General features: G+C 35.4%; 1 protein-coding gene across 1 annotated transcript; it reads right to left on the reverse strand.

Moving 5' to 3' along the window:
- Nucleotides 1-11,258: 11,258 nt before the first annotated feature.
- On the reverse strand, nucleotides 11,259-11,885 carry LOC149536945 (uncharacterized). The gene has a single exon (XM_089806385.1). It carries the CDS (start codon nucleotides 11,883-11,885, stop codon nucleotides 11,259-11,261), a length of 627 nt encoding a protein of 208 aa, XP_089662511.1.
- Nucleotides 11,886-23,175: the final 11,290 nt, after the last annotated feature.

Consider the following 23,175-nt stretch of genomic DNA (forward strand, 5'->3'; position numbering starts at 1 on the left):
ATCCTAGGCTCAATTTTCCTCATAATGGCTCAAACTCTTCAAATAGCGATGAGCACTATTCTAGATTTTGCTACTTTCCTTACAAAGGAGATTTAGAATGGTTTGGTGGGGATAGCATGGGGAAAAGTGGATAAACCTTTCTGTTGGTATTTCTTACTCATGTATGTATGTTTGTATAAGGGATTTACTTTTTCCTCCAAGCAAATGGAATTAGAAATGACTAGGGATGGAGAAAGGAATCCAGTTTAGATGTGGAGTGTGGATATGACGTTAGAAGCTATAGATGCTAGTTATGTGAGATTTGATAGACACTTTGCATTAAAAGCTTAGGTTACTCTTGAGAGGAGAAAGTCCTAGGATTCCTCAAGAACTACTAGAATTGGTTAGACCCAAGGATCATGCAAAAGTACTACTTTTCAGTCATAACTGCAGGGATATAATCCCTTACAATGTTTCAATAGTAATAAGAGTATATGGCTTCTTGTGAAAGCCTCATGTTCAACCTCTCCATGTGCCTTTGAAAATAGGGATAGCAGAATTGTTATGGCAGATAGGCACTATTGATGAAAGAGATCTACCAAAGAAGGGCACATTCTTTCCAATTGTTGTTGTAGTGCATGATTTTGTTTTTGTGAAGAAAGGATGGAAACATCTTAACTTGTTCCTAGATAGATACAACATGGCAAAGTCTCATGCTATATTCATTGATCCTGAAGGTTTCTATGATCTCTTAAGAGAGAGGACAAAGGCTGCTCATATGGTACACCAAGTATACTATCCTGAGGATATTATTAGGAATGTTTTTTCTTTACAAGATAGGAATTGAGAAAAGAAAAATGGATAGTATTCAGTAAGACTTTAGAATTCATTAATGCTTTTGACTCTAGTTATGACCCCTTGAAAGATAAGAAATATTGGGGAGCCAAAATGCAAGAATTAATGAATAAATTTTCTATAGTAATCCAAACCATGAGTGAGAAGACATCCACATATATTGAAGCATATCAAGATAAGGCTATGGAGGTAAAAGGAAGGATAAGCAACAAAAATGTGGTCGCTCCTGGCTAGTATACCTTGCAAAAAAGGGTAGGTTATATGATGATTTAAAGTGTGCAATAGGCTCCCCTTCATCAGTGACCAAGACTACAAAGCCCATCAGCAGCTAGTGCTCCAAAAAGGAAAAAATTGTAGTAGGGGTCTTCTTCTTCTAAACTAGAACAATATTCCCTAAGCCAGTCTCCAATCAGAATTGATGATGAAACATCTCTAGGAGAACAACTTAGAAAAATTGGTGGAGAGGGAGATGTAATTGTTACCTCCATAGATTTGGAGATTGGTGAGCCACAAGAACCTCCTACACCTTCCTTAGACTTGACCATTGCTAATTACCAAGGTAAGGAAATAGATCCTATAGTTGCTCAAGCCTCTAAGGGGTTTATTAATGATGAAAATTGTTTGAAGTCTAGAGTGTTTGCACAATTTTTATGGAGGTTAAACATAGGCAATTTTGAAAAGAAATTTGAAAAGCTAATTCAAAGAAACTAGATAAATCGGATTCTGCTATTAAGGAAGAGGTAAAATTTAAAATTTTGAATGATTTTTCTTAGTTTACCCCTGAGGATGGAAGGGAAATAATTAGACAGTCATGAGTCCTTGTTTTGCTAGAATGGGGTATAGTAAATGGTATGGTTTTTGATTCAGTAAGAAAATAAAAGGATGTCCAATTTAAGACTAAGGAAGATGTACTATAGGCTCATAGAGGAGTCAAGTTTAGTAATGACCACCAAGCTCTTGTAATTTGGTCTATTGAGAAAAGGGATAAGACTAGGATGCAAGATATTTCTATTGCAGAGCATACTGGTGCACTGACAATATTTAGGGCTAGTGAGGCTGGTAGTAAACAGATAATTTGAATGGCCTCAAAAATGTTGAAATTTGGTAGTGCCATATCTGGTCAAGAAGAAGAAAGATTTGGCCAACGCAATGCTAGGTTTAAAGAATTTTTCAAAGCATATAAGGAGAGGGGTATGCAGATATAGTCATTGGAAAATAAAGTATCTCAAATGGAGAAGATTCTTGGGAAGATAAAATTAGGAGAGTCCACTAAACCTAGGATTGCATACCCCCAACAGCCACCTATTGAGCCTTTTAAATCAGCACCAATTATTGAGATACTTGATAACCTAGAAAGACCTCAGTTCTATACCATAGAGGATTTTGAGGAAGAGAAGAATAAATTGTATGCACTGCATGTGGAACTAAATGATCAGTATGAAGAAAAATTGAGGTAGAGTGTCATGTATTTGATAGATAGAATTGAATGGAAATCATTTTTTGATTTGTTATCAGGGATTGCAACCATCAGGGATGAATTAAGGAACAATAAAGCTACATTCAGACCACTAATGTAGAAATGGATAGAAAGAAGTAAAGATATCACTACTATGTGTGTATCTATCATTCAACTACTATGTCATCAAATAGAATAGATCTTTGATTTGCTAAATAAATTGCAAGGTTTTGATGACAAACAAGATTCTTTTCAAAAAAGATTAATTATTTGATTTTCCAAATATGTAGTAGAGAAATTTGATTTATTTCCCTATGCTCTAAAAAGTGTTGATAAAGTGAAAGAAAAAGAGGAGTGGAAAAGAGAATTAGATGAAATTCTTTTTGAAAGGATGAATAAAATTACTAATGAAATTGGTTATTTTTTATGGGCAAGGAAAAATGAGGAGCTGGTAAAAGTATTGTTATTTTAGAATGACGTCAAGAAAAACCTTTTTGATATAGAGGTAGTTGTAAACTCTTTAATAACTATACAAAGAGAGGTTCTGAAATTTGATTGGCTAGAGGACACTACCTACAATGAGTGGAAAGATAAATTTATGTCTATGGAGCCAATGGGACATGATGATGAAGTAGAAGAGGATGAGGATGAAGAAGGTGCAAAAGTAAAATTTACCCTTATAGTTAATGATGAAGACAAGGAACATCCTTGGATTAAAGTAAGTGTGCAAGTAATCAGAGATGACTCATTGCTTTTAAACTTGATGGCCACTTACTCTAAGGAATTAGAGTAATCAAAGAATTAGATCGTAACACTTCTATCTGTTTAGGTGGAATAACGAAAAAGAGCCCACAAAGGAATGTTTGATGTATTAACCTTTCTGTTATTTTCATTTTATCTTTTTGTGATAGGTGTGTGTAAATATCTTTTGAGGGACACCTATCACTCATATTTTCCCTTTGCTTGTTGCAACTCATGTCTATATAAATGAGTTTTCAAGGCAATGTGATGGTCTAAAACTTGTAGAAGTTTTGTTTTCTTTCAAGAAAAGTACATTCAGTTCATCCAATAGCATGCAAGTGTTTTGAGTTTGCTTCCAATTTTACTCTCTAATAACATGTTGAAATGATAGAAATAGCAATCTATTCTAGGCTTTCAATTGATTTCTATTGGTCATTGTATTAGACATCTGAAAGGATAATACAAAGGGATATTTACACTATATTTGTGTCATCAATTTATGTCTTCATTTTTTTGATTTGTCTACTTTGAAGTCATTTAAATAAGGTTTAATTTGACTGAATGCAATCTGGATGGGTTGTATACTAATTTCACTGTTGCTTTTAATTCAAGGAATTATAGAAATGCTTCAATGAATTAGTAGGGTTTATGAGTTTATAAAAGAATACTTCGTAAGAATGGAAATGGGTGATTACAATTGATTAATTCATTTACAAGTTATTTGAATTAGATCTCCCACCAAAACTTAAGACTCCACCCAATGGATAAAGCAGTGGTCACATAAGTCAAAAGTGAGCAAGGGTGAATTTTGCTACTGCATATCAAATCAATTTTAAAATAAAAATCAGTTCATTCCAATTTGTTTGCAAGTTATAAAATCCTGGTCACTACTCATTTATATCTAATACTTGAGTCTTAGGTAGCTGCTATTTCTAGGAATATTTGTAAATTCTAGGAGAATTATAACTAGATCTGCTTATAGGGGATGCATATAGATTTGAGAAGCTTTTTAAAGAAAATTGATAAACTGTGTATGTACCTGAGGGTAAAAGATGAGAATCAGAATGAAACTAAGATAATTTCATACCATATTTTGCATGAGAATTATCCCTAGGTATACCCGCCTTGGTTTAGTAGAGCCTAAGGAGTAGAAACCCATTCTTGGTTTTGTTGAAGTTGGGTCAAAGTGCTCTATTCATGTAATTGCTACTTGGAATTCGCTAATCCTTAGATTGTGTGAGTAATTTCACTATGATATTGAGCATTTTGTTGCTCACTAGATTCAAACACCAACAAAATGGTGACTCCACTAGGGAATTACACTTAGTGTTGTCATAAATAGTGAATTATTAGAGATCTATGTCCCCTTGGGTAGAGTTGTAGATATTTCATGGGAAGATTCTCAAGGGTTAGGAAGTTGTTTGCATTTTTCTTGAGACTATTAAGTGAAGTAATTGTGATTATCCACTCAACAAATTTATTCCCATTCTGATAGGGTGGGTGGTGACTTGAACGGTTAACTAGTGTCAATTTTTTGAAAATTGTTGTCCCAAATTATGGAGGATAAAAGAAATACATGGGAAAATGTGAGGAAAAACCTAGGAATCAAATTACAAATTGATCTCCCTGCTAGAGGAAGATAGAATTGGGTTGTGAAGGAAAATTAGATGCAGAAAGGAAGCTATTGACAAGAGCAACTAGTAGGGAAAGATAACATTCACCATTTTGCTATTGAAAAGGTGCCTTTCTCCAAAGGTCCGAGATCTCACCCAATTTTGTCTAATGATGATTTCTATAATACCCCTAAAATGATATGTTAGGATAAGGTTGTGCAACCACATGAATTTAGTCTAGAGGATATGACTAGTAACAATCTTGTCTAGCATAGTACAAACCCTTTTACATCAAATTATTCCCCTAAAAAGGTTAGACCTAGACACTTAGAACTTGAAAGTTTTAATGATGAGAAAACATCTGGGTCTAAATTCACTATCCTTGATCCTGATGAGAATGAAAATTTGAAAGCACACCTTGCTGAGCAAGAAGCTATTAATAGGAGATTTCAAAAGGAAAGGGAAGAGAAGATCACAAAGGCATATGAAGAAAAGAAAGAATGACTTAGGAAAATTGCTACTCTAAAGAAGAAAAATGAGATAGTAGCTAGTGCCTAGCAGCCTAAGATTGTGGGACAAGTTGAACAACTTAACAGGCAAGAGAAAAAATTGTTGGAAACTTAGAAAATGAATACAGAGGGACCTATAATATAGAAAATTAGGAACTATACTACTCTAAAAGTTGATAACAATAGATTGAAGAATGTGGAACTTGTTGTAGGTGCTAAGGACAAGGGAAAGCAAAAGGAGATTAGTATTAAGATTAATGAGCTAGTGAAGACAATTTAGATCAACATTCTATGTCACTCTCTGATATTGAATTGGAAAAGAGAAGGAAAGAAAGAGATGCTTTAGCTAAGAGATTTGAGATTGCTGAAAATGAGGCTAATATAGTTGAGAACAACACAAAAATTAGGTTCTTGGAAAATACCAAGAAGTAGTCTCCAACTATGCCTAAAGATGATGATGGATCTAATGATGTAAATTAGAATACTACTAAGGTACCCTTTTCTTTCTTTTCTTCATCTTCACTAAAATTAGATCTTAACAAATTTGTTGGTGATGCTAGCACTAGTAATCCTATGAATAATACTAAGAAAGATAGTGCTAATCACCCCAAGATTGATTTACAAAGAAGATCTATTCAATTAGAAGGCTATAGGAAAATATGTTTTGATGGAATCCCTAGTTTTCCAAATCCTATCCCACAAGAAATGAGGAAAATATTGCCTAATTTTGATGGAAATAATGCTATCTCTTCTGAAGACCATTTAAGGAGTTTTCTCAATACAATGAGTGATTATGAGGTTGAAGCTGAAGATGTCATTATGAAGTTGTTTGTTTAGTCATTAACTGAAGATTCTAGAGAATGGTTCAAGAGACTTCCTGAATCATCTATTGTTGATTGGAGGGATATTGAGTATTGTTTCAAAGAGCATTATGGTGACAAGAGAAAATAGAGCTATATTTTGAGTGAATTCAATAACATTAAGAAGTTGCCTAATTAATCTATTACTGAATTTAACACTAGATTTTAGAAAAGGATGTACAAGCTAATGCAAGCCATGTGAATTGATGACAAGGTATGTTTGATCACTTATTTGAATGCATTTGATGGTAAAATGGCATACCAGCTTAGGGATAAAGAGCCTAGGACCTTAAGAGATGCTTTCAGGATTGTCATTAATATAGAAACTAATTTGAGGATTTTAGGGAGATTAGAAAGAAAAAGAGATGATCCTATGTTATTTGGAAATAAGGGAAATAGAAAGGAAGAAAATAAAGCCATAGGAAGAAAAGAGAAAGAGCCTAGTTGTAGTGCACCAATATTACAGTCAAAGGAACCAGCAAATATAAATATATTTTTCTTTTTCAATGAAAGCATTTTTAATTTATTTTATTTTTTTATATTTATTTTCTTTGATCTACAATATTGATGTACATTACTACAATACATTTAACTAACTTCACTAACCACTTTAGTTCCTTCCAACCAGAACATTATTTGAAATTCTAACAAAATGTCTTTATAACCAAATGTATCAATTTCAAATGGAGACACACATTTTCTCTTAGAATCATTTTAGAAACAAAAACATAACAACTTTACTCATTTCTATATACTATAGGATAGTGCATGATATATAAATTTCTTTAATCACTAAATGTAGCAACATATCAACAAGTACAGTCCACTTATACAATTTTCCAGCTTACAAGCTATCATAAAACACAAGATTGGGAGTTACCCAAGGGTGACTCTCCCTAATACAATAAGAATTCACTTGGAAGTATGTTTTTGCTGCACATGAAAATAAGACAACGTCCTTGCTCTCTTCAATTCTTCAATCCATAGATCACAACCTGTAGTACAAGACACACAAACAAGCCCATGGTACTCTCCTCCCAACATTAGGCCTTTTAAAGGCCACCCCTATGCAGGGAGAACCTTGACTAGGTGGACATACATTACTAACAACCATTTACAACACAATGCTCACATTACAAAACTATTCACACATTTTACAGTTGACAAATAAAACCACAAAAATTCCCAACCAAGGTAAACCACTTAGGATCACATGTAGATCCATCTCAAGGGGTAAGGGTGGAAAATGAATGTTGAGGAGACTCCACTTGCAACTATGCCTTCATTAGGCTATACACTTTATACACATGCCTTCACAAGGCAACCCAACACCACATACATGCCCTCACATGGCATCTTTATAATACTTATAACTCCAGCAAGGTGGCATATGGGGCCCATAACACCCATATGGCATCCCTCTCCTACTATAGGAGAGACTCTCACCCAACACATTCCCTATGCACCCCTTACCCTCACAAGGCTCTCTTTCCCTCCCAAGGGATGAGACTCACCTTGTCACACCCAAAATAGAAAACTGCAACAAGAACATATGAATTCACAACACAAAGTAAATCACAATACACACATACACCAAAACTGAAACATGGTCCCTCAACCTCACACAACACAATATTACAACACACCATATTACAACTACATTACAGAAAACTCACCTGCATAACACAATAAAAATAATCTACTTAACAACAAACTTTCAAAGCAAGGGTACATAAGGTTACCAACCTGGTTTCCAAGAAAATTTGAGCTCCCTCTCTTTTTACCAGCAATCCTCCTCCTAAGCTATCTTCTTCTCCTTGTTTTTTTCCCCTTTTCCAAAATTTTACCCCACTTAGATTCTTTTTCCAGATCTATCCAAAAATTCTCCCCCCAAGAACTCTCCAACCAACTCTCTCTAAAGAATGTTTTCTTTTGATGCTTAAGTTTCCAAATTAGGCCAACTTGGGAACCACAATTTTTGGGTGCTCTTTTCAATGCCTAGGGAAGCTTATAATACTTAAAAATGCCCCTACCCCCTAGGTATATCATATGGGCTTTAAAATAAGACCTCAAACTACCCCTAGGGATGGTGTAAACCTCCTAGAAATTCACAAAAGGTGTGCATTCGACCTAGCATGGAAAGAATTCCTCTTGGACCCATAAATACACCTAGGGAAAAGAAATCCTACCAAAACACTCCTTGTTTCACTCAACCACCTACCATCCCACTAAGCATGCTACAAAGGAGAACATGTGTCAAGTGACACCACAATACACACAACACACTTGGCAAGCCATCAAGAATAAAAAATTTACTTTTATAGAATCACAATAATACACACAAATTAGTTTTACAAATAAAATACAAGGGTAAAAAGGTTATACCCTCCTTAGGGTTAACCTTGGTTTTTCCAAACACCTAGCAAGGTTCTCCATAAATCCATGGGCTTCTTTCCTGCACACTTATTGCAAATATCAGTAGTCCAAGAATAAGGTGATAAAATGATATTGTAAATATAAATCATATAGATTCTATCATCAATGAATAACATAACTAATATGAAATATGTATTTCCATTCATATCACATTACACACTTCACATTTGTAGTAATTCTCTAATCTAGATAGTAAAACATTATGATCATTTATTCTTACAAAAAATTATGGAATTAATCTACCTTAAGCAAATCATCAAATATAATATAAGTATACAATTCTAGTTTATTCAAATGATACATGAATTCTTAATGTTACTCTAAATATGCTAAGACATGATAATCTAGCACCATATGGAGACCACAATTCAAAAATCAAACATTCACTTGACTATAACATAAGCTTTAATCATGACATATGGATCATCAAGAAGGTAAGTAAGCATATCTGAATAGCATCATAAAAACTACTTAGAATATTAGTGTCCTAGTAACATCATAAGGAATCATCATATAGCCTAATGATATAGGTATCAATGTTCCAATAACATAACATGAAATCAAATAGTCTAAGGATCAAAATATCAATGTCCATAGTGGGTAATAATGTGTCATCTAGAGTCTAACTATCAAAGTCCAAAAGAAACAAAATGTCAATAGTGCTATGATGGTCGGGGTGGGACATGACATCCTCCCCCTCTAGGCATGAACTTCCTCCTGGAGTTCATCAAATAGATAGGGGTAGTCACGTCTCATCTGCATCGTGTCCTCCCATGTGGCTGTGACCTCATCATAGCAATCCCATTGGACCTTAACCTAGTCCACTTCTTTGCCTCGAAGTTGAAGGGTCCTACGGGCCAATATGCGAATGGGCTCTAGGGACAGCTGGCCATCTGGTGCTACCTACATAAAACCCCAATCTATAACATGAGATGCATCATAAATATACTTCCTCAAGGAGGAGACATGAAAAACATCGTGGATGCATGATAGGCTAGGTGGCAAGGCTAAGCGATAAGCAACTGGTCCTATCCTCTCCAAAATCTCAAATGGCCCAACAAATTGAGGAGAAAGCTTAGAGCCCTTTCCAAAATGGATTGGACTCTTTTGCGGACGCACTCTCAGAAATACTCTATCTCCCACCATAAAGGCTCAATCTGTCCTATGGGCATTAGGATACTTCTTCTGTCGGTCTTGAGCTTTCTTGAGATGTTGCCTAATCAACAAGACTTGCTGCTCCATCTCCTTGACAATCTGTGGTCCAACTGTTACCCTGTCCTCAATCCTATCCCAACTTAATGGTGTCCTGCAAGGTCTGCCATATAGGGCCTGATAAGGTGGCATGCCCAAAGAAGAATGGTGCCCATTATTATAGGCAAACTCTACTAGATGCAAATACTCCTCCCATTTAACTTGATTATCCATCACATACATGCGCAACATGTCCTCTAATACTTAGTTAACCCTCTAAGTCTGCCCATCTATCTGAGGGTGGTATGCTATGCTCAAGTTAAGCTTAGTCCCTAGGGCTCCTTGTAACTCTCTCCAAAAGGAGGAGGTAAATATAGAGTCTCTATCAGAAATAATCTTGCGGGAAATGCCATGGAGTCTCACAATGTCTCGCATGAATACTTGTGCTACTGTAGGAGCAGTGAAAGTGGTACGTATAGGTGAGAAGTGGGCCACCTTGGTCAATGTGTCAACTATCACCATGATGGCATTGTGACGATGAGAAGACATAGGAAGACCCACAACAAAATCTATAGAAATAACATCCCACTTCCACTTTGGAATCTCATGAGGATAAAGTAACCCACCAGGATGTCCATGTTCTGCCTTAACTCTCTGGCACTCTAGGCATCTAGCAACTATCCCTGCAATATGCATCCTCACGCCGGGCCAATGAAAGAGTCCTGTCAAGTCTGCATGCAACTTCCTAACCCTTGGATGTGCTGCATAAGGTGCCCTATGAGCCTCAAGAACAATAAAATCATGCAATCCTCTAGTAGAAGGTACATAAATGCACCCTCGGTGATGTAGAAGTCCATTAGACTCTAACACATAGTTGGAGAACCTCCCCTAAAGAGACCTCTGAGATCTAATCATCTGACACACATCCCTATAAAAATCATCCTCTGGTAAGTGTTGCATTATTCTCCCCTTCAAATTTGTGCTAGTGACCATGGATGACAACTTATGGCATCTCTGACTTAAGGCATCTGCAACCACATTCTCCTTCCCCTTGATGTAGTGTACATCAAAGTCATACTCACATAAAAACTCCATCCATAAGGCTCATGAATATAGATGGGGCATTAGTGAGACCAAAAGGAACCACTATAAACTCATAATGCCCATGTCTTGTGCGAAAAGCAGTCTTATGGATGTCACTCTCCACAATCCTCAACTGGTGATATCTTGACTTCAGATCAATCATTGAAAAAACACGAGCACCTTGAAGCTGGTCAAATAAGTCATCAATTCTAGGAAGTGGATAACGGTTCTTAATGGTTAGCTTGTTAAGCTAGCGGTAGTCTATGCACAACCTCAAGGATCCATCCTTCTTCTTGACAAAGACAACTGGTTCTCCCCATGGTGAGACACTAGGACGAATGTGCCCCTTCTCCAAGAGTTCTTCTAGCTAAATCTTGAGCTCATTGAGCTCATTAGTAGTCATCCTATATGGAGCTCTAGATACTGGTTGGGCCCATGGAACCAAATCAATATGGAAATCCACTATCCTGGGTGGAGGCATACCTGGTAATTTAGAAGGAAATACATCTCTAAACTCTTGCAACATTGGGTAATCCTAAAGACATGGCCCATTCTCCTCTCCCTCAAGATCATTAATGGTAATAGCATATAACTGACACCCTTTTCTCATACATCGCTTAAGCTGCATAGCGGAAATCATGCAGAGGGACACAGGTCTCTGAACACCTGAAATCACTATAGGTGTACCATGATCATCATTACACTCCACCTCCTTCTTCCTACAATCCACCTTGGCATGGTGAGCACATAGCCAATCCATACCAAGGACTACATCATATGATCCTAAGGGGGTGATATGTAGATCTGCACAAGTAGTGATATCCCCAATTTGAATAGGACAATTCTTGACCATGGATCTAACCAATACCTTAGCACCTAAGGCTAACTCTACATCGCAGCTAACATCTTGCTTAACTGCCACCAGCCTACAATGCTCCACAACTAAGGGTGATACAAAATAATCAGTAGCTCTTGGATCAAACAATATAGATATACTACTACCACCAATAATACCTGTAGCCTCTATCATAGTAGCCTGATGCTTAGCCTGTCTGTCATCTATTTCTGCAAATACCCTATGAGAATGTCCCATGTCACCCACTATTGGTTCGGATGCAGCTACCCTCTGTCTATGTGGACAATCCCTAGCAATGTGACCCATGCCACCACAAGAATAACAAGGTCCGTGGGTCTGAGTCTGTAATCCTGTAGATCGGGGCTACTGGTGTCCCCCTGTCTGAGTAGATCCACTAAAACCACCTCTAGTGGGCTGCTGAGTCCGTACTGGAGGTGTATGAGAAGCTTGTGATCTATGATCCTGACGAGAACCCTGTGCCTGCCTCTGCTTGGGCTTAGTGCCCTGGTATCCCTGTGGAGGCTTTTACCTCTGATCCTGCTGTGACTGGGGGCCTCTAAAAGATCTTGAAGAGTTTCATTGATTTCCCTTCCACTGTGACCTAGGTGGAAAGGGGGTAGTACCCCGACGTTGAGATCTATCACGAGTATCCTGAGCCTTATTGCGTATATCCACTGCAATAAGAACCCTCTCCACTGTAGCTCTGAAGCCTACTGGTGCTGCCATGCAAACCTGTCCTGCAATCGAGGGATTAAGACCTCTAATGAAATAGTTAATCTGGAGCTTCTCGTCTCTCATATAGTCAACATAAGGGAGGAGCTCTAAAAACTTATTATCATACTGTGTTACTGTCAATCCCCTGTGTTGTAAGTCATGGAACTCATCAATCTTTCGCTGCCTGTAATGCTCTGATAAATATCTCTCTCTGAACCTTTGTAGGAAGGTATCCCAAGTGAGAGTGTCCATATCAATATCCCCCATAGCCTTCTCCTCATCCCACCATTTGGAGGTTGGTCCTCACAAAAGGTGTATAGAAAAATAGGCCCTTACATTACTCCCAAAAGGATGCAACCCATAACATCTCTCTAAACATAACAAGAAGGATTCTGCCTCTGAACCATCTGTAGACCCATGAAAAGGGAGTGGCTAAAGACGAAGCAATTCTTTAATCTCATCTCCTATATCCCGGGGTGCTCTCGATACAGGTTGAAGTTCTACCCCTGCTGGAGACTCAGGTTTGTGGACAGACTCCCCCTTGAGCTCAACATGACTCCCAATACAACTAGGTGGAGGACTCCTTGTCCTCTCTCTGATAACAGTCCTATGCTCCTCTGACATTTGCTGACTAGGGTGAGCTACTGCTACAGGCAACCTCTATTGTACTACACCAATAAGATTTTGGATAGCATCTAGAATGTCCTGGTTGGGGTTTTGGGGCTGTTCCCCCTATCCAATCTCTATCTCTGGCCCAACCCTAGCTTCTTGCCCCATACTAGCACCATGCTCTACACTGGCATCCTACTCTACCTATGAATCTCGTGCACGTCTACCACCTCGTCCATGCCTGTGGGCATTACGAGTGACCACTGGCATCCTACAAAAAAAAAGAGTTTAAGAGTCAAGGTCAAAAAGCTTTAAAGTTCATTATTGGAGTCTCAAACAACTAAGATAAAGTAATTCCTCTTTTTTTTTTTTTTGTGAGGAATCATGGACAAAGTCAACTTAGGGTGGGTGTCCTGCCACCATAGTTTCTTAGCCAACGTCCCACATTGGTTAGATATATTAAAGTGTTATCTTCCATTGCATATGCATATATGTATATTTATTTATTTATTCATTATTTTTAATTATTATTATTTTTTAAAATATTTTATTATTATTATTATTTTTTAAAATATTTTATTATTATTATTTTTTAATATTTTTTTAAAATTTATTTATTATTATTATTATATTAAATTATCATTAATAGGTAACTTCATGGACATCAAATTATAATAGCACTTATTCATGATTACTAACACATTACCACTTAGTTGCTTCATTATCACAAACTTATTTAAATAATTATCTCTTAAGTAGTTTCAATAAAAAATAAAACTCACGTGGGCAAATAAAATAAGTGCATTTTAAATTTGTGTAAAAGAGGAAGATGGCATGGTGGGAGTGGGATTTGAACACATGACCTCTTGAATTCCACCTTTTCCACCCACCCCACTAACCAACTTTCCCTCTTTTACTTCATGTTTTTGAATAGAAAACATTTTAATAACGGGGATCCCATTTGAATTTGGGTCAAAGAGTCAACTTATGATCAATTTGAAATTCATTTCTTTATCTTTCTCTTCCAACCCTAACCCTAATTCAAAATTAGGGCTATGACAAAGTATAAAATTTATTTTTCCCTCTTTCTTATGTTATTTTTCATGTTCCTTCCATAGGGTTTTAAACCCTTATGCATTTCTTTGTTTTTCCCTCTTGTTATTGTGTGTATGTTTCTGTTTTTGTTTTGTTTTTTTTGTTTTTGTTTTGTACAGGTACTTGAATGCTATTGGAGATGGAAGCAAGCTTCCATGGAGGATAAATGATGTGTATATGTTTATCTTTGATATACACACACATATCCTTGTGTGGATATATGTTTGAGATGGATAGAGCTCAATATTTGTAGAGGGATCCATGTTCAGCCATGCATGAGTTCTCTGATATATCCTATGGCATTATTATGCCCATAATTTATTGCAGTTTTTTTGTTTTTTTTGTTTCATGGATATAAAGATGAGCATTTTATTATTAATTTCTAGTGTGAGAGGGGGTTTTCCCTTGCCTTGCCTGTACTTAGTGATGAGCACACAAGAGAAAAACAAATTCTGTCATTTAAGAGTCAGTCATATTGCATTAGCGTTTTTAGAGAAATGAAATCGAATATTTCCAAATGCTTTCTGGGTTTTCTCCAGAAGGGGTCTATTCAGGTCTCACGTGGGAAAAATTCACAAAAGTTGAACGCACACATAGTTACAAGTCTTTAATAAAAGCATCATTTTTTATTTTTTTCTAGTTTATAGCATATTTTCTTTATTCATTTCAAAACTGGGTTTTGAAGGCAAGATCAAGGGCTATGCATAGCCATGCATTGATCCCTTGATACCATGGTCTGTATCAACATGCATATATACACAACTTTCTTATTGTATTTTAACTTGTAGTTTTTCAGATTCATGGTTATATATATATAAATGTATATTTGTTTTGTTTTTTTTATTGTTATCACAGATTCATATTTCTAATGTCTAGTATTTGAATATAGTTGAAAGGAGTTTTAGATCTACTACTTAAATTTCCCTTTCAAATCAACAAAATACTCAAAATTAAAAAAAACATTTCAAGTTTTCTTTTTCAACAAACAAAATACTTAAAACTGGAAACATAATGAGCCTAGGTCCTAGTTTTGGAAACCTGGGCTCTGATACCAAGTGTAGTGCACCAATATTATAGTCAAAGGAATTAGCAAATATAAATATATTTTTCTTTTTCAATGAAAGCATTTTTATTTTATTTTATTTTTTTATATTTTTTTTCTTTGATCTACAATATTGATGTACATTACTACAATACATTTAACTAACTTCACTAACCACTTTAGTTCCTTCCAACCAGAACATTATTTGAAATTCTAACAAAATGTCTTTATAACCAAATGTATCAATTTCAAATGGAGACACACATTTTCTCTTAGAATCATTTTAGAAACAAAAACATAACAACTTTACTCATTTCTATATACTATAGGATAGTGCATGATATATAAATTTCTTTAATCACTAAATGTAGCAACATATCAACAAGTACAGTCCACTTATACAATTTTCCAGCTTACAAGCTGTCATAAAACACAAGATTGGGAGTTACCCAAGGGTGACTCTCCCTAATACAATAAGAATTCACTTGGAACTATGTTTTTGCTGCCCATGAAAATAAGACAACATCCTTCTTCTCTTCAATTCTTCAATCCATAGATCACAACCTATAATACAACACACACAAACAAGCCCATGGTACTCTCCTCCCAACCTTAGGCCTTTTAAAGGCCACCCTCGAGCAGGGAGAACCTTGACTAGGTGGACATACATTACTGACAACCATTTACAACACAATGCTCACATTACAAAACTATTCACACATTTTACAGTTGACAAATAAAACCACAAAATTTTCCAACCAAGGTAGACCACTTAGGATCACATGTAGATCCATTTCAAGGGGTAAGGGTGGAAAATGAATGTTGAGGAGACTCCACCTGCAACTATGCCTTCATTAGGCTATACACTTTATACACATGCCTTCACAAGGCAACCCAACACCACATACATGCCCTCACATGACATCTTTACAATACTTATAACTCCAGCAAGGTGACATATGGGGCCCATAACACCCATATGGCATCCCTCTCCTACTCTAGGAGAGACTCTCACCCAACACATTCCCTATGCACCCCTTACCCTCACAAGGCTCTCTTTCCCTCCCAAGGGATGAGACTCACCTTGTCACACCCAAAACAGAAAACTGCAACAAGAACATATGAATTCACAACACAAAGTAAATCACAATACAAAAATACACCAAAATTGAAACATGGTCCCTCAACCTCACACAAAACAATATTACAACACACCATATTACAACTACATTACAGAAAACTCACTTGCATAACACAATAAAAATAATCTACTTAACAACAAACTTTCATAGCAAGGGTACATAAGGTTAGCAACCTGGTTTCTAAGAAAATTTGAGCTCCCTCTCTTTTTACCAGCAATCCTCCTCCTAAGCTATCTTCTTCTCCTTGTTTTTTTCCCCTTTTCCAAAATTTTACCCCACTTAGATTCTTTTTCTAGATCTATCCAATAATTCTCCCCCGAAGAACTCTCCAACCAACTCTCTCTAAAGAACGTTTTCTTTTGATGCTTAAGTTTCCAAATTCGGCCAACTTGGGAACCGCAATTTTTGGGTGCTCTTTTCAATGCCTAGGGAAGCTTATAATACTTAAAAATGCCCCTACCCCCTAGGTATATCATATGGGCTTTAAAATAAGACCTCAAACTACCCCTAGGGATGGTGTAAACCTCTTAGAAATTCACAAAAGGTGTGCATTCGACCTAGCATGGAAAGAATCCCTCTTGGACCCATAAATACACCTACGGAAAAGAAATCCTACCAAACCACTCCTTGGTTCACTCAACCACCTACCATCCCACTAAGCATGCTACAAAGGAGAACATGTGTCAAGTGACACCACAATACACACAACACACTTGGAAAGCCACCATCAAGAAAAACAAATTTACTTTTATAGAATCACAATAATACACACAAATTGGTTTTACAAATAAAATACAAGGGTAAAAAGGTTATACCCTCTGTAGGGTTAACCTTGGTTTTTCAAAACACCTAGCAAGGTTCTCCATAAATCCATGGGCTTCTTTCCTGCACACTTATTGCAAATATCAGTAGTCCAAGAATAAGGTGATAAATGATAATGTAAATATAAATCACATAGATTCTATCATCAATGAATAACATAACTAATATGAAATATGTATTTCCATTCATATCACATTACACACTTCACATTTGTAGAAATTCTCTAATCTAGATAGTAAAACATTATGATCATTTATTCTTACAAAAAATTATGGAATTAATCTACCTTAAGCAAAGCATCAAATATAATATAAGTATACAATTCTAGTTTATTCAAATGATACATGAATTCTTAATGTTACTCTAAATATGCTAAGACATGATAATCTAGCACCATATGGAGACCACAATTCAAAAATCAAACATTCACTTGACTATAACATAAGCATTAATCATGACATATGGATCATCAAGAAGGTAAGTAAGCATATCTGAATATCATCATAAAAACTACTTAGAATATTAGTGTCCTAGTAACATCATAAGGAATCATCATATAGCCTAATGATATAGGTATCAATGTCCCAATAACATAACATGAAATCAAATAGTCTAAGGATCAAAATATCAATGCCCATAGTGGGTAATAATGTGTCATCTAGAGTCTAACTATCAAAGTCCAAAAGAAACAAAATGTCAATAGTGCTATGATGGTTGGGGTAGGACATGACACTAGTGAAATGAGTTAGATTCTAAATGCTATTAAAGGTCTTAACCTTCCTTAGATGAAGAATGATAGGAATCCCACTGATAATAGGATCCCCTATCAATCAAATTTCAATAGACAAAATAGGCTACAAAATTTCCCTTATAACACTTCTTGGAAGGATGGTTAGCCTAGTATCCCTCCTCCCAAGAACAACAACAACAAGGTGACCTCTGATCCTTTGTCCAAAAATTTTATAAATTTGGTAGATGATCCTAAGTTTTTTGCTAAACCTACATGGTGCTTTGCATGTCAATTACCCTACTCCCCTAGATCTTTTGTAGTAGCTTTTTCATTCCTAGGAAATCAAACTATAGTAGAAAAGTGTCATGAGTAGGAAGAAAATAATGATGATGTAGGATGCAATATGTTTGAATCACATTATTATGACTATGAAGATTATGACAGAGATGTGTATGACCAAAGACAATCTTAGAATGTCATACAATAGCAAGTATTCTTTGATGAAAGTGATCTGGAGGACAATGTGTGTAACATGGTAAATGCAAAGGAAGAAGTAACACTAAGAAAACCTTCTAGGGAAGAAATTGAACAAATTACTACCAATATGATAGCTTAGGTTCAGACTAGAAACATGGCTCAGAGAGGTGAAAATGATAAGGTAGCTGGTTTTTTCATAAAAGGGGTTGATCCTAAGAAGGGGGAAATTGAGAAACCTAAAGAAGTTCCTATTGTGAAGGTTAAAATTACTAATAGAAAGTGGGAACAAAAGAAAGGAGGAAATCTTAAAGATATGGAGTTTTCAAATAATGTACCTAGAAAAGTAGATAAAAAGGTATCAAAGATCATCATAAAACAAGATAAGATTCATCAAAATGCTCTGAACATTGTGGATAAACTAGAGGAGAAAAGGAATTTGACTAATGATAATCCTTCTAATTCTTTTATACATATGCTTGTTGTTTTATCTCATATTACTATTAAGGTTCCATTGTTTGAATTGCTAAGAATCCCTAAGCACCGAAATAAAGCTATAGTATGGTTGGGAAGTATTGATGTAAAGGTAAGTCAAGATTGTAATGAAAATCATAGTCCCAAAGAAAGAACTAAAGAAGAAGTAAAGGAAAATGAAGCTGAAGGAGTTGTCTCTCAAATTCCTCAAATATTTTTAGATAATTCTATAAATTAGTGTTTGGAAAATGTTGAACCATTTTTCTTGAGCATTTTATTAAATTGTAAAACATTAAAAAATTGCATGATTCATTCTAGTGCCTCAAACATTGTAATGACTTTTGAAATAATGAAGTAATTAGGCTTAAAAGTGGATACAACTCAAGGAAGATGTTCTGCGATGGACAAAAGGGAAGTGGCAATCATACTCACTATAAACTCTTTGCCATATAGATTAATAGCCTGGCATGACAAAGAACTTACTATTTGTGTATTGTTTGTTGACATTCCACCCCAGTATGGCATGTTTTTATCGAGGAAGTGGAGTGCTACTATGGGAGGGAGTCTATAGTGTGACTTGTCATTTGCTACTTTTAATATTGAGGGGAATTTGATAAAAGTCAATAGGGAGCCTAAATGTATATACATGATAGAGGAAGATGTAGAAGACAATATTTAAAATTTTGTGGACATAGATCAAATGCATTCCGAGTTGAGATCCTAACCATGAGGAAAGATAAACATAAATCACAGATCGAAGTAAAAGCAAATGAAAAAATAGATAAGGGTGATTTATGGACTATGTTCTTTGATGGTGCATGCTACAAAGATGGATCTGGTGTAGGTATTTTGTTGATATCTCTAGCAAGGGTAACATATAAATTTTCCTTTACTTTGAGTTTCCCTTGTACTAACAATATAGTAGAATATGAGGCTTTATTATTAGGTCTTAGATTAGCTCACAAGCATGGGATAAATTGTTTACATGTTGTAGGAGATTCTAAATTGGTGGTATTCCAAGTAAGAAATGCGTATGTGTCAAAGAATAAAAGATTGAAACAATATAGAAATGCAGTGTTGGACATGATTGAATGTTTTAATGCATTTGGGATAATTTGGAAAGATAGGCCAAATAATAAAATGGTAGATTTTTTAGAAAATATAGCAATAAAGCCTAATGATATTACATTTATTGGTGTGCCCAAAATTAAGATTCAAACTAGACCCTCTATCCCTAATAATGTTCAAAATTGGCAAGTGTTTGAAGATGATAAGGATATCCTTAGATTTTTGAATTGTGAGCATATGTTGTCAAGACAAGAAATTGATTATCTAGCTTATGTAGAAAATATATACAGAAAAGATACTATTTTTGGGTAGAAAGTTGTGCAATTGAAAAGAAATAAAATTCCAAAGGGTCTCGTTGTTTTAGAAACTATTTTTGACAACCAAGATAGGTCACAAATGGACACAAATGAATATAATGTTAACTTGGGAACTCAGGAAAAACCTAAAAAGGTATATATTGGTAAGAAATTGCCTCCTAAAATTAGGAAAGATCTAATAAACCTACTAAGGAAGTATAGTCATGTATTTTCATGGTCATATGATGATTTTAAGGCCTATAGGGAAGATCTCTTTCAACATGAAGTCCCTTTGAGACCAGATGCTAAACCTTTCAAACTAAAAAAGGCCAATAAATCTGACCTTGGCTCCCAAAATTCAAGAAGAATTGATCAACCTAAAAGATGTTGGGATTACAAATCCTATTAGACATTCTTCTTTGGTATCCAATCTAGTACCAATAAGAAAGAAAAATGGAGATATAAGGTTATGTGTTGATTTCAGGAATCTCAACATATCTTCATTAAAAGATAATTATGGATTGCCAAATATGGAAGCCATGTTGCAAAGGGTCACTGGCTTAGAGCTTATGTCAATGATGGATGGGTTTTCAAGTTACAATCAAGTGGTTGTTAAAGAATAAAAATAGTTTAAAACTGCTTTCACTACTCCATGGGGTACTTATGTTTATGTCAAGATTCCTTTTGGGCTTACCAATGTTGGGGTTACTTTTCAAAGGGCCATGGATGTAGCTTTTGCTATTATTAGTGACAAGTTTCTAGTTTTGTATTAGGATGACCTTACTACTTATTCCAAGGATTAAAATGATCATTGTATGCACTTAGAAAAGTTATTTATTAGAGCCATTAAATTTGGAATATCTTTAAATTCAAGGAAATGTAACTTTGGTGTCACTAAAGGAAAATTGTTAGGACATCTAGTTGGAAAGCATGGAGTAAGGATTGACCTTGAAATGGTAGAAGCAATAGATAAGATTCAGAAACCCAAGAGTGTTAAAGGCATCCAGTCATTTTTTGGATAAATCAACTTTCTTATGAGATTTGTGACAAATTTTGCAAAGATTAGTAGGCCTATATCAAGAATGCTAAAGAAGGAATCTAACATAAAATGTTATGGTGAACCTAGTATTGCATTTCAAAAACTTAAGTAAGCTATTAAATATGCACCTATTCTCAGAGCTCCTGATTATGACAAACCAATGCATATATTTTCTTTTGCCTCATTTCACACTATTTCTACAATACTATTATAGAAAAATGAAGAAGGTTATGAGAAACCTATTGCATTCTTCAGCAAGTCTTTGCAAGCAATAGAACTCAAGTATGATATCAATGAAAAATAGGCATATGCACTAGTGAAAGGAGTTAAGGTTTTTAGATGTTATTTAACGGGAGCTACTATCATTGCTTTTATTCCTATTGCTGCTATGAAGGACACATTTTCACAACAAGAGGAATGTAGTAGGAGATGTAGGTGTATTAATAGGATAAAAGAATTTAATATTGATATTTAGATTACGAAACTGGTCAAGGGCCAAGGTTTGGCTAAATTGATGGTAGAAGCTAACCTAGAGGCAAACCAAATCAATAAATTTGATGGTAGTTGTAGGGATAATATTTGTGATATGGATACTTATGATTGGTATAGAGACATAATTTATTATCTACAAAATATGAATCTCCACTAGGGCTAATAGATAACCAAAAAAGAGCCCTCAAGTTAAATGCTATAAGGTATGTTATAGTGCAGGGTCAATTATGGTGGAGAAATATGGAAGGGGTACTTTTGAAGTGTGTAGATGAAAATGAATCTAAAAGAATTTTGAAAGATATGCATGAAGGTGTGTGTGGAGGTCACTATATGGCTAACACCACTAGTTATAAAATTCTTAGGGCTGGTTTTTGGTGGCCTACACTTTTCAAAGATACTCGTGAGTTTGTAAAAGTTTGTGATGCTTGTGAAAGGTTTAGTCAAAAGTTAAAATTCTCCAAAATTTCTCCATTAAGAACAGTTCAAGTACAGGCACCATTTCAATAATGGGGAATTGATTTTCTAGTTTTGATCACAAATAAATCTAGTGGTGGTCATTTGTGGATCTTGGTAGTCACTGATTATTTCACCAAGTGGGTTGAGGCAGTCCTTACAAAGAATGAAACAATGAAAGTGGTGATAAAATTCATTTTAAATAATATTATAACCAGATTTGGTTGTCCATAGAAGATCATAACTAATAATGCTATTTTTTTTAGATTTGATGAGTATAAAGAATTATGCAAGAAATATGGCATTACAAAAGATACATCCTTACCTTATCATCCTCAATTGAATGGCCAAGTAGAATCAAGTAATAAGAGTATATTAAAAATTATCAAGAGGATCTTAGGAGAAAACAAGAAGGCCTAGGATTCAAAGTTGCCATTAGCCCTGTGGGCTGACATGGTTACTATGAAAAAGGCTATTGGATGTGCCCCATTTGATTTTGTCTATGGTATATAGGATAGACTTCCACAAAATAACCTTAAAGAGATGTATAGATTTTTCAAATTGTATGAAGATCATATCATTGATGAGATGCAACTTAGAATGGATGATATATTGAAACTAGAAGAAACAAGGAGAGAATTTGTTGTTCCAAATGCCAAGTTGAAATCACAAATGAAGCATTTATATGACAAAAGAGCCAGTGACATGGTACTAATTGTTGGAATAAAGGTATTTTCCATTAGTGACAACACTCATTATACAGTTCAAACTGAGTGTCGAAGACACAGTTCAAACCGAGCGTCGAAGACATAGTTCAAACTGAGCGTTGAAGACACAGTTCAAACCGAGCGTCAAAGAAACAATTCAAACTAAATAAAGTTGCACTTAGTGTTAACCGAGTGGAGTATTAACCAAGTAAAGATAGAAGCAGTGTTAACCGAGTAAAGATGGATGCAGTGTTAACTGAGTGAAGATGTACTTAGTGTTAACCGAGTAAAGATGGACTCAGTATCGACTGAGTGAAGAAGGACTCAGTGTTAACTAAGCTCAGTTGATTAACAAAGAAATTAGTTTTTACCGAGTGACACTATATCTACCAAGTCACCAATGGTTACCGAGTTCCAAGCAACATTGTATGACTAGGAT

The sequence above is a fragment of the Cupressus sempervirens genome, chromosome 10, assembly GCF_028749045.1.
Source record: "Cupressus sempervirens isolate cs-2001-9-10 chromosome 10, ASM2874904v1, whole genome shotgun sequence".
Lineage (NCBI taxonomy): Eukaryota > Viridiplantae > Streptophyta > Pinopsida > Cupressales > Cupressaceae > Cupressus > Cupressus sempervirens.

Bases quoted from the DNA above. Each gene is read 5' to 3' on its own strand.
- LOC149536945 (XM_089806385.1), bottom strand. From the start codon at position 11,885: ATGGGTCACATTGCTAGGGATTGTCCACATAGACAGAGGGTAGCTGCA.